The sequence below is a fragment of the Lampetra fluviatilis genome, chromosome 49 (genome assembly GCF_964198595.1).
Source record: "Lampetra fluviatilis chromosome 49, kcLamFluv1.1, whole genome shotgun sequence".
NCBI lineage: Eukaryota > Metazoa > Chordata > Hyperoartia > Petromyzontiformes > Petromyzontidae > Lampetra > Lampetra fluviatilis.
Genome location: NC_136323.1, coordinates 5,859,855 through 5,873,387, shown reverse-complemented (window position 1 = coordinate 5,873,387; position 13,533 = coordinate 5,859,855). Strand labels below are relative to the sequence as shown.

General features: G+C 44.9%; 1 protein-coding gene across 3 annotated transcripts in view; it reads left to right on the top strand.

Annotated features, from left to right (window-relative positions):
* Positions 1 to 13,533, top strand: part of LOC144948497 (astrotactin-2-like) — a 469,552-nt gene that overhangs the window by 432,426 nt on the left and 23,593 nt on the right. For all 3 annotated transcript variants that reach the window (XM_078878014.1, XM_078878013.1, XM_078878015.1), the window contains one exon: positions 606 to 760. In XM_078878014.1, coding sequence (XP_078734140.1) covers positions 606 to 760 — 155 coding nt within the window. The remainder of the gene's footprint in view (positions 1 to 605; positions 761 to 13,533) is intronic.

Here is a 13,533-nt window from a genome sequence, read left to right as displayed (position 1 = left end):
AATTCGCTTGTTACCTCAGTGGCATCATCCCGGCTCCACGCTAAGTACAGACTCGGAGCTGAGATGATACTACTGAGGTAGTAAACTAGGATTAAGCTGAGACTATACTGAAATCATCCCTGTCTCCGAGTCAGTACTTAGTGCGAAGCCAGGATCATATATATATATCGATTTAAAGCTTTCGTGACGACAGGGATTCATCTTCTTGGTTCTTTCGGTAAAGTCACGTAGAAGGGAAATAATAAAATAATAAAAATAAAACATCAACAAATTATTCTCACGACGTTTCGGCCACAACGCAAGCAGCCGTCCTCAGGTGAAGAACAGGTCTGTCGGAAAGACAGCAAAAAATAATTCTCACGACGTTTCGGCCACAATGTTTTATTTTTATTATTTTATTATTTCCCTTCTACGTGACTTTACTGAAAGAACCAAGAAAATCAGGATCATACGATTTGGTAAAACCAGAATCAACGTAACACTTCACCAAAATCCCAGCTCCATTTGGCGGCGTAATCTCGTCACGAATTCCGCCAACCGAACTTGTCGCCGCGGACGATGGCGCTGGCTGACCTACGGGCGACGGGGGGTGGCTGACGGCTCAGGCTGCGGCTCTCGCCGGCGCTGGAGCCCACCAGCACGCTGGTGGCACTCGAGTGGGAGGACCTGGAGCCGCCGGTGGGCGCCCGCATCGTCGACTTCGAGCTGCAGTACGAGACGGTGGCCGAGCCGGGCGTCCGCGGCGCCGAGATGCACTGGGGTGAGGGCCCGCCGCCGCTTGCCACGCCATGGTCACGGTTTTATTGTGCTCCCAGGAACGGGCGACTTAAATTAAAATTCACCCCTTCTCATCCCCCCCCCTCCCGTCCTCCTCCTCCCAATGAATCAATCAATATTGGTTCCATAAGGGATAGTGAATTTTGCCACTTGTTGCAGAGGTTTGTGGTTGGAGGATAACTCAAAGTTCCGAGTAAATGTACGCGGCCACCTTGTATTTATACGCGTTTTATATGTATTTATATATATATACTAGCAGAAGTACCCGGCGTTGCCCGGGTGAAAAATATATTTCTTAATAACCTTACATATATACACAGATGGCCTGCTACCCCTGCCCCCCCCCCCCCAGCCACAATCTCCTCGGCCCGTGTGCAGTAATATCTACGGCCTATAGTGGTAGCATCTAGCAAATGTATAGTAGTAATCACTGCACGCATCGGGGTGGGGGGGACATCACGCAGTGAAGAATTTACCTGAGCGTTTAGTGTATTTTTAAAGCATTTTTAACGCAAAATAAAATGTTCCCCTCACTACCAACTATTAGTCTTTTATCAACGTGATACTTTTTTACTGATTGGCCGTGTCGGGTGGTGGAGGGTTACAACACATTAATAAATAAGGCGATCTAAACCCAATAACGTTGTTTATGAATAATGGTCGCGAAAGCCTACGTGTTACAAATTGACTCACTTTACTTAATAACCAGGCTACAGTCTACATTATAGACTGCCAGTACGCTCACCCAGCTTAATGACTATTTGTACAGTCAACATTTAAAGAATCGATTCTTGGCGCGTCGGGTTTAAAAGTAATTACACAGTTGTTTTTTCATTGGTATGTAATGTTTGAAAGTTTTCAGAAGATTTTAAATGTATTTTCCCCCCAGGCAACGCTGGGTATATCGAGTTTATACCACAAAGTCGTCGCTTGACACGGGTGGGGTGTCGAGGCCTAGTACCGTGCAGAGCCTCCGGCCTCGCCTAGATGGCCCACCCGGCTGAGGCTGGGTACTGGGGCCGTTACCCCCCCCCCCCCCCGCGTTACAATAATACTGTCTAATCGCTATAATTTTATTATCTACCGACTCTATAATAGTAATTGCACACATTGGGGTGGGGGGGGGAGTGAAGAGGACGTGAAACTTTGATGAATTTACCTCAGAGTTGCGTGTTAATGCGTGCGCATATTTTTAACGGGAATTAAAAATGGCGTCCACCCCGCAGAGAATGCGTCGCTACCCGTTGCCAGGAGCAACCACCGTGTTCCGCGCCGGTCGTCCAATGAAAGTGCGTATGGTCCGGCGACACACAGACAGACAGACAGATTTGCGATTTTATATATATAGAGTAATGCATTCTCTCGTTGCGAGACGATTGTCAGAGCTGTGAATTATGGTGGCCTGAGATGCACCGGGGTGAGGTCCTGCCACCTGCCGTGGTGCCATGCCGTGGTCGTGATTTTATTGTCCTCCTAGAAACGAGCGACCAGAATGAATATTCACCCATTCCCTCCCCACCGCCTCCCCCCCCGCCTATAAATCAACAATTGTGAATATCGATTCCCAAGGGATAGTGAATTTTGCCACTTGTTGGAGAGGTTCGAAGCTCGAGGACAATTCAATGTTCTGAGATAGGCGTACGTGGCCAGCTTGTATTTATCCGTATTTTTATATGTTATTTACATATCGCACCCTGTTAAGAGTCATGGTGCGAGTCGGTGGACAGGGCTGCGCATGCGTCTGACGGAGATGCACTGTGGTGAGTGTCGGTGTCGTGTAAAGTTTGTTCCCCCCGAATCGGATGAATGTAATGAATCTACATCCATCCATTTCCCACCGGGAATGTTGTAGGTTTGTGGTTTGAGGGCCAATCAGATTGTAGAGTCATAAGTTGGTGTGCACAGCGACCGTGCTATACACAGTATATAATTTCGTCCATAACATGAATGATTCTTATCCTGTAAAGGAGCCGTGCTGGAATCATTGGTCAGAGCTGTTACTCTGGGGGGGTGAGTGGTCACGTAATGTTTATTTTCCCCCAGTAACAAACAAACATTAGTTTTCCCATCGGAACCAATTTTCACAAATATCAGTTCCTAAGGCGAACTAACAGGTACACATTCATCTGGCATATCGGTTACCCTGCTGAATATTTGTACCCACCCCCACTCCCATGATTTTTGTCTACAGACACTACTATGGTACAAATGCATAGCAATGCAAAAGGTTGGAAATTCTTATCAGGGTGCTCTATCTCATGGTGATGGGCGCGCTACCAAATTCCACTCATGAATAACAATAATCTTCGTTGTGTGCCACCTGTTCATCTATTCACTGTGGAACCTTGACGGCCATCTGTCAAGTTCAGTTTTTTCATCCTCGTCCAGTACCGCCACTACTTCAGAAAAATCCGTTTTATTGTCTGCACGTGAACCCTTTCCCGTTCTCAGACATCTGCAAGTTGCAGAGTGTTGGTCCCGTTGACCTCTGAATCTCGGGACGTGCAAGCGGCTCAGCATTTATTTTATTTAGAGAGGCGTAACGCCGTTGTTTTTAAAAGCCATTGTACTCACCGCAGAGAACTGTAGTGACACGACCGCCACTCTACGATAGCTGGCGGAAAACTGTGCCCACACGCCCTCCCGCATGGCCTTGTGGGAGCCTCGGTACCGACAAAGTTATTTTAGCTTTTCTTCAAGTTTCCTCGTCACTGATGACGTACGTGTACATCATCGGAACGGAATCGGAAGATGCGTATGTCATCGAAACGGGGAAATGTTAAGTGTGCACGTGCACAGAGGAGGTCACGGTTCAGCGCAGCCAATTGCTGTCTTGCCCCACTGCTGGCGAAAGTGCCTCCCGTAGAGGGAGCTCGAGATGATATTTGGTCGACTCTTTCACGCCGACCAATCATGTTGAAAGTGGTGGGAGTGCTAAGACAAAGGTTCCCCTTATAGCCTGAACAGGTTTTTGGCGCAAGTGCTGTTAGCGAGTACTTTACCACACCACACCACACGCGACCGGCCAATAGACTGTGCACATGTGCAGATGCATCGCAGTTATTCGACCGGTGCAAACGAAACGCTTCTGTTGTACACTGTTGCCCATCGTCGAAATGTAAGTTGCATGGAGCCTTTCGCGTTACAAAAGGGTCCGCCACACTCTGCGCCATGCTCTGTCACGACAACGTATGTGACTTTGCCAACGTTACTCAGCCGCCTCTGCCCTTAATCTTGGCACGCACTTGGTGTTGCACATTTGGCTTCGGCCTCGCGCCAGATATGGTGATCCAATTTCAAAATTAATATTGATCGACGAAATTAAATGGAATGCCTCTCATCCGCATCTTACGTCAACCCAATACCAAATCCATAACAGAAGCCAAATGAAATTGTAAATCGTTTTGCCCGTGATGGATTTCTGTAAAGAGGCGAATGTTCAAAATATATTTGTATAATTTTTTTTCTTTCAGCTCTGTGTTTATCATTGTACGGCTACTTTGGATGACATCTCATTCTCTAAGTCCCCGTTTTAATCAGGGCCCTGGCTATGTTTCTGGATCTCATCTATGCACAAATATCAAAGCTGGGATCCTGAAACCAGCAAACTATTATTCTTTAGTCGTGGCACCTGGATTCTGTGTCTAAGTACATATTATATATTTCCCTGATTCCGATTTAAAGCTTTCGTGACTGCAGGGATTCATCTTCTTGGTTCTTTCGGTAAAGTCACGTAGAATGGAAACAATAAAAATAATAAAATAAAACATAATTATTTTATTACGTTTTATTTTATTATTTTTATTGTTGCCATTATAAAACATAATAAAAATTATTTTATTATGTTTTATTTTATTATTTTATTGTTTCCATTCTACGTGACTTTACCGAAAGAACCAAGAAGATATTTCCCTGATGTTTAGCTAATGGTAACAGGAAGGGCAACCTTATTTTTCTACGTATATTTTGTGTCATTATTTTCTAAAATGTATCCTTGATTGTGCTGCTTACGGCACCGTGTCTTGGGATGAAGTCTCCTATCCTGATCTCTCCTTCAGACCAGTGCTTCCCTTCACATTAGAGAATAGTTCATGGAAGCAGATATCTCTGAGGTCAATACAAGTGACCTCCGCTTGACACAGTCGAGGGCGCAGCACGTTACCCCACCCGCTTTGCCACCTGACGGTAATGGCGTTCGTCTCGTCACGGACAAAGTAGTATTTTAAATGGTCAGAGTTGGACCCAAATTAAATGTAACTAGAATTTTGGCGGCCTAAGGCCACCTTATTCTAGCTCCTGCAGAGGGCTTCTCAGCACTTCTCAACCGTCACCCCCACTGATGTCCTCTTACCCCCCCCCGCCCCGATGTGTGCAGATACTACTGACTATATTGTATGTAGGGTGTGTAGGACAATATGCCTCCAAAATATTTCTTTTTGGGGGAGTGGAGAGTGAAAAGCCCTGTTGGATAACCTTTTTACCCCCACATCTGGGGGGGGGGGGGTCCACTTTCTATAACTTTTTGATTCAGGCCCTCTGAAAGGCTCTTACGATTTTGTTGACGGACAAACGGACAAACGGAACGCCGGGCTTTCATAATCGATGGTTTAGTTGTGCCCTCATCGGGGACCAGCCTGAGACCATCACTTGAGAACCCACTTCATTCACAGGCAGCTGACCTGGTATGAACTCAGGGCCTCTGCAATGCCAGCTCAGCACTCTGACCAAAAAAGGAAAAAAAATGTGTTTAAATGTATTGGAAGATATGCTTCATTAAAAAAAACGAGAGGACACATCTATACTCTTTGGTTCTTTCGGTAAAGTTAGGTAGGTATAAAATAAAATAAATCACGACGTTTCGATCGCTACACAAGCGACCGCCATCAGGTGGAACAGATACAGCGGGAAAGTTATCCTGCTGTATCTGAGAGTTCGAAAGAACCCAAAGAGTATGGATTCCTGCAGTCGAGAAAAGCTTCAAATCAAGATAGGACACATCTAATTAATTAATTATTTCAACCTTCGGTCTTAACAGAAGCTCAACTCAGCTCTCATATAGGCTGAGCTTCTGTTAAGACCTGATTATGCCGGCTGTAATCTCCATTGAAACGTCTTTTAACATTATCAACATTCCTATTTGCTGAAAACCCAAATCGATTGGCATATTTGCCGAGGTGACAATTTATTATGATTGGCTCTGTCGGACTGGCAGAGGTGTTTGTCTGAAAACTTCCATTATACCCACACGACCTCAGCCAAAAGTAACTAATTGTGAATAATAGCATTGGCATCTTGAGATGCCACGATTTATCCCACTCTGGTTCTCATCTGCTCTGGCGCATTCTACCATTCCGTCACCAGTCTCTCATCCCGTCGGCCGTCATCCCTTCTCGCAATGTGTCCTGCCCATTCGCTTATCTCACCAATCGAAATTGTGTCGCATATGATTTTACATTCCAGGGTCGAAATTTGCCAAATTGTATAATCGCGCTCAATTGGGAATATGCTGTGCATTCATTGTCCCCCCTTCTAGCAGGCTAATGTCCCAGGTCACTCTTGCAAGTGACTCATCATGGTCTCTTTTTCATCTCACCTGGTGGGACAAAATATATTTAAAACTTGAGCTTAAAACTATATGATGTGGCAGCTCGCTCGCACAAAGAGTGGAGCGGAATTTTCACAAATTGGTTGTTTAGATTCTCTTGAATGGGGTGGCAGCGGACGTGTGCATTTTACCCTTGCTCTGTTACCCGCATAAACTCCGTTGAATTGTTGAATTGTTATTTTACTTGATTTTAACTGAAGTAATGAAATGAGTTCAAGCTGCAGTGTTCAACGTCAACTGTATTTGACTGCCAAATGGGTCAGCGAACCGATTGAACGGTTTGTATGAAAACATTTAGTTCTATTTCTGGGCTACCAGCTGAAGTATTCACATGTTAAAGTCGCCCGGGGTGGATTTGTGAGATGCCTGCCAGAGAGAGCAAAGTGTTTTTTTTTTATGTAGAATACGGACAGAGCAGACATTTCAATCATCAAAGTAGCCAAGCCACAATGAGCACCTTGACGAAATGCCATGCATAACAGAGTAGAGTTATTGCCAATTATGTTAGAGGATGTATTTTAATGCATTAATGCTTATTGAAATTACATTTTTGGACTTTATAGAAAATGAAAATACATGCATGGAAATACTACTTTGAAGGCAATTCTTTTTTTAGTGGAGGTTTTATATGGATTAATGGAGAACGTTTCCCAACTATAAAATACGAGCGCTAAATATAAGTGCAGCCCTGCAATTGCTTGCTCATGCCACTGCAGGGCCTCCTCTTAAGAGATTTTCTAGAGAGTCTGTCTGGAGGATATTTGGCCTACTCATCCACGCTGGCAAGAATTTTGAAAAAGTGGGAGTACTCACAACAAACTCCACCACACGTCACCTGCCGATGGACTGACTGTGGTGTGCCGATTTGTACTCCTGGGTGGGCAGATGTAGGGAGGTTTTAAGAAACTTGCCCCATAGTTTCAACTGCTCCGTGTAGTTTACGCACTTACATCCATGTCATTTCGGTAATGTCACGTAGGTGAAAAAAAATAAAAAACAACAAAACATTTTATTGTTATTTTTTGTTTTCACCCACGTGACTTTACCGAAAAAACCAAAGAGTATGGATCTTTGCAGTCACGAAAACTTCAAATCTAGAATCCATGTCATTGTATATGAGATTAATAAATAATATATATATACCACAAATATAACAATCGGGCTTGAGAACTCAATTTTAGAAATTCAAAATTTTTACATTTATTTTAGATGTATCTAAAAAAAGGTCACTTCACAGCAAATTATGTCACATTCAGTGTTTATTTCAGAAAAGGTGGTGGTCACGTGACATCGGGTGACCTCGCCCTTGTTGGCACAAACACACGCTAAATTGTCACAAAATGATCTAATAAATCGGCAAATCTCAACAACAAAAGATCCAAATTTGTCTTAAAAAATGTAATTTCATTGCAAATATTTACATCCAAAACATATTCCTTCAAGATCAAAGGTCAGAGCCATCAATGCCATCACGACGTGCAGCAACCTGCAAGAACTGCCAAAATAAGTCTCCTAACCATCATCTGCCCTTAAATCATCCTTTCCCTATGGTCGTCAGACTCATGTAGACCACTCCTGGGCATGTGTCGGTGACCGTCCACATATTCTTTAGGTGGGATGCAATCTGCTTGTTTCTCCAAACTGCACACTCACTCACTCAGCCCCTTAGGGGGATCACAGTGGGACGCTAACAGTGTCCTGTACTGGCCACTGCTGATACCATGTATAAACCCTGCCAAATGATTAACGCCTGCTAATGTGAGTGTTAAGTCCGCTCAGAAGTGGGAAAGATATATTTGCAACAGTTGCTATCTTTTGTACACGTGAGATTGACCTCAACTTTAGATCCAAAGAATTGGTGGTATTTTTGTTGTTATACATGCAAGCTCTCTAAGATGGCTAAGGAAGGTGTACGAGTGTTAATTCTTTGGATAGATGGTTGAATGAGTATAATCGAGTGAAGGATCAAAAATAATGTATGTATGTTGAACTTCTTTCACGCCATACATAACCAACCGTGATAATCGGAGATGCAAAATAATGTTGCCACAACACTTGGAAACTTTGCCTGCTGATAACTGATTAGAGTTGATCTCAACTAGGAAAGACCACATTTACAACTTTTAATGCCTTCGTAATCCTCTCAGTAATTATGTTTGTTATCAGCATCATCAGCCATGGTCACTCTACTGCTGGATGATAATCTCTCGCGATCCTGTCTTGTAATAATTTACCGAGTGCCTGAAAATAATCTAATTTCATTGCTCCCTCTCCCCGGTTAGACGTCCTCCCAGACCAGTTCCATTCCTTGGCTGTCGCTCTTTTTACTGTTGTGTCGTGTCCTGCCCCAAGCGCACTTACTTTTCTTTCACTGAGCTGAGCCGATGTTAACAGTGGTCACGATATAATTCACCTGTTCATATGTTTGTTGTTATCTGAATTAATGTTATGTTTGATAGAAATCAAGCTGACAGAGGCCATATAGATTGTCAGTGGGAAAGCTACTTCTTGTGTCCACAAATGAGTCTAGGTATCTTAGGCCCGGTGTTCAAGAAAATCGACCCAGGTGGCTCAACAACAGAGCGAGTGGCTCGCAGATCGGAAGGTTGCAAGCTTAAATCCTGGTTCGAGAGTTGACGCGGGACCCATCATACCTCCGGGGGGCTAAACAACGTGTACCACTTTGTGGAGCAGTCAGCGGTGGTTGTGACCAACGCTGATACTCGTCCTCGCCGTATGAATGTGGGGATTTCCACCACCAGGTTCGGGATCGTAAACAGAAGAGCAATTGCCTCAAATGCTCATCTGAGCTGGAAATCACTTTTGACTTTGGTGTTCAAAACTCAGGGCTCCACCCGACTGTTTGAATCAACCGAACGTGGCCAGCATGTCTGCTCCGGGCAGGGTCTCACACTCACCTGGACCACCCATGCTTTTAGATTGACGTAACCAGCACCGGCCATGCCCATATGGGTTTCATCTTAACAGGGCTATTTATTGTGTATTCATGGGGCACATATCAACCACCTCTCCCACCCGCTCCCCCACCCTAACGTCTACATTATTGCGAACACATATTGGGTGGAATTAAGGAAAAGCTGTGAAGTTATCCTGTCAAAGTGTGACTTCTTTTTTCCTTGCTCAGTGAAATAAAATAAGTAAAAAAACATTTGTTTACGGAATTAATTGAGCCAAGGTGTATATTTTACATATTTGTTTTTTTTACACGGATATAAAAAAAAATCTAAATGAGAAACCAGAGTATTGTTTTTGATTTGTTATTGCTAGGATACAAATGCCATCATTGATCGCAGGTGTTATTTAGTGATATGGCATATTTAAGTGAAAGCAGAAAGAGCAATATGTTACCAAACAAAGGCGCGCCTTTGTCCGGGAGCTTTGGGTTTTGTTTTAACATTGCCATACTATTATATTATGTTCAGAGGGAAGGTTGCTGTGGATGGACATATTCAAATTAAATCCATGCTGTGCCCCTGTGGTCCAAGCCCTCATTCTGACTGCCCTCCCCCTCTCCATCCACCCGCAACGTCTTGACACCCGAGCTCAACGCAGAGATGAGAAACATCGAATTGCGCACATTCAAGTTTCAAGTTCAAGTTCATTTATTAGGTATAGCCCTGTGAGCCAATCGGCTCTTAAATCGGGTGCAACCGCAACAAACAAAAAACAAAAACATGAACAAAAAACATCTTAAAGTGAATATGTGACTAAGTGCAAACAGAAAATCCAAGAAAAGACAGCAAAATATTGCAGAAAAAAACACCGTACACCAACGGGTGCCAGCAGTCTCGTGATCCAGAGGCCGGCCGCCGGTTCGATTTTCACCTCGTGGCGGTGGCAGTTGAAACGATGGGGAGAACGCCTTAAGTTCCCGCGGCCTCTGTCCACCCAGCAGTGACAACGGTTGCACTGCAGTTGATCGGCAGGTCGCTCTGTGGTCGAGTAAAAACCTGGGTGCTCCCGCAGCTGTCGAGACAATTCGCCAGCATGGAAGAGTAGGCCAAAATCAACCTTCAAGTGCATGACCCTCACATTTGTGTTTTCCGTTTAGGTTAAGCCATGTTCAAGCTGAGCCGTGCAGCCAATCTGGACGACTGGTCTGTCCGGCAAGCTGTCCGCTGATTAGCCAGTAGGAAGGAAACAAGAGGATGGATTCCATCTAGATTTGAAGTTTTTGTGACTGCAGGGATCCATACTTTTTGGTTCTTTCGGTAAAGTCACGTAGGTATAAAACAAAATAAATTAAATCACGACGTTTCGTGCGCAACGCAAGCGTCCGTCATCAGGTTGTTACAGGCAGCCCTTTTGCCCGCCTCAGCAGTTGTTTCGTGCTGTGGTTGTCCCACCTGATCACGGACGCTTGTGTTGCGCCCGAAACGTCGTGATTTAATTTATTTAGTTTTATATCTACGTGACTTTACCGAAAGAACCAAAGAGTAAGGATGGATTCCAATTTGTTCAACAAACGTTGAAAGTTGCTGTAAGGCAGCGGGGAGGGGTGCGCGATAATATAACCTATGCATGGCTATTGTGCTGTCCCATATGTCACCACTTATTCGATGTGCGTACATCACGGACATGACACGCTGCACAACCGCTGTCTCTTGCCAGGTTGCAGTGGTTGTTCCCCTTCTCACGGCTCCACTCCCCGGACACGTGCTGCGTGCCAGGCCCGGTTGGCCTACCACGATTTGGGATTGACCCCTCGGTTGACTGGTGGCAGCTTCAGAATGAGGCCTTCTCCTCGCGATCGCGATGTGAATTCACCAGCTCGAGTGCCATGCGCGCGTCTGCTCAGCTTCAAGAGTGTGGGATGCGGGCTGTGCAAAGACCACCTCGTTGGCTGGGATACGTCCACTCGGAATCGTTGCTTAGTGGTGCCGACGTTTTTACGACAGGAATTGGTCATGAGCACACACGTGTCCGGCCAGCTTCTTCACCTTACTGAGCATGAGACTTTGTCCATCCTTGCAGAGTCGCTATTTTTTGGCCTGGCATGACAGACCGATGTGCATCGATGAGCTACGACTCGTCCACAAATGCGCTGAATTCGAACGGTTGCTGTTCGAATGCAGCACGGGTGGGCCCTCCCGGGCCCTCCCCTCTCGGGCCCTCCCACCCACCCTCCCAGTGGCTCAGCGGTAAGCGAAGGTTCTCAGCGGAGGAGCCAGTCGCGAAGAGTCGCCCGAATGGCGAGCCGCCCGCTGATTGGCCAGTAGTTTTCAGATTGAAAAAGGTGGGTGAATTCAAATGCATTCAAAGTTTGCTGGAAAGGGATCGAGGTGGGGCAGGGGCGATATATCATGGAATTGTGGCCTGTTGCAAGGGGCTATTGAATCAAGCTCCCCTATGCGTAGTCTGTGTGCCTAATAAACTCACCCGTGGACGGCACTATACACACGTGCGCTGGGTACTCATTTTTTTGCGTTCCCAGGGGCCTCGCCGACTCCTGGCATGGCCTTGATGCCCACAGTCGTGCGCAGTCATTTGCTTTGTCATCGGTGGGCGCCACTTGTAATATCGGTCGTAGACAGCAGGGAGAGCTGGAGCACCTATTGAGCACATCTTGTGGCCAACACAGCACAGTTGGGGGGGGGGGGGGGTGATGTGTTTCATAACATGCGTGTGGACATCTCCTGTGTCACTCCACTGCTGGATGATGGCCTCCCCGCGTCGTGTGTGGGTCGGCAAAGTTATTCCACAATAACTTTGACGGGTGGCTTCACCCCCTGTCGCCTGCTGCCGGGGTTTGGTTTTTGACATGTGGCTGTGCTGTATTCACTCCAGTAGCTGAATGAATCAGTCGTTTCGTGGAAAGTTTATTGACGGCGAGCTAATTTTACAAAGTCTAAAAAAAAACACTTGGAATCTGTCACTGTTGCCTTTCAGTAGAGAAGAGGCGGAGAGAAAGTCCCTGTCACTTTCAAATAAACCGTGGGTCACGCGGCAAAATGAAGGATACACACGCAGACGACACATGTTACTAAATATAACGCGTACGCTTAAGTGGTATTAAGTGAGTGTTATTAATCAAAATGAAAAACCAAGGCGCTTTTCCAAACCAATCAGACGTGCTGTACCAAACTATTATCGTTTATCTTTTGAAAGTGTGATTGATTGGTCCATAAAGTGTACATGATCATGATTACTCTTGCAGCTGTATTCTTGCCGTCTATCAATGAACAAAGGGCATTGGAGGATGAGAGGGGGGTGGCGTCTTCGGAATATCCTTTAAGGGAATTGCAGAGGAGATAATTAATGTTTTATATATTTATTTTTAAAAGATTACTTACAAGAAATAATTCAGTCGTGTTCGTCCATTGAAACAATTACGGCTTTTATTTACGAGAATAAAACCCCGAGTGCATCATGCGGCGGCATTTAACATTTAAAATTGCATTATGTACGAGCCGGAATTTGGGGCATGGCGTTGAAAGCAGTGCCGGATGATCCTAGTAGCACAAGTAGCTACATATATAGTAGCTACACGTGTAGTAGTAGTAGCTACTACACGTGTAGTAGCTACATATGTAGTAGCTACGGGCCCCGCAATTTCAAGGGCCCCGTGCTAAATGCTTTCAAGCTATAAATTCCGGTTCAGTGATTCTGCACTTGCTCTATTACTATAGTACTATACCGCCTTTAACTTTTATGAACGACTGGTTGTTTAAGGTTAGCGATTTGTCGTATTATCTGGCTGTATAGCAAGTGAAAAAATGCAATTAACTTTACTGTGCAAGTTCAAAAATTGTGTTTTTAATATTTGTGTTATTTTTTTAAATTTGGGGCACCTTTATAACATATGCTACAGGCCCCGCTCTAGCTTAATCCGCCACTGGTTGGAAGATGTCGGAAAGAAATATACAATGTGAAGGGACCTTGTGCTTTTGTTTTTGCTCCCCATAAGTATAGTTTTCTTACACTGATAATAATTATAATGACTATGCAAATATTTACCGAGGAAAAGCCTTGCAAAGTCTCAAGACGCCTTTATTATCAGGTGGGTCCTTGCGTTACTGAGTTCGTTCGGCCAATTCTATTAATCACACTTTGGCTACGTATGGGGAGGAAACCAGAGTTCAAAGATAAAAGCCGCCGTGTATAATCGAGGACCTGTATACATGGTATAT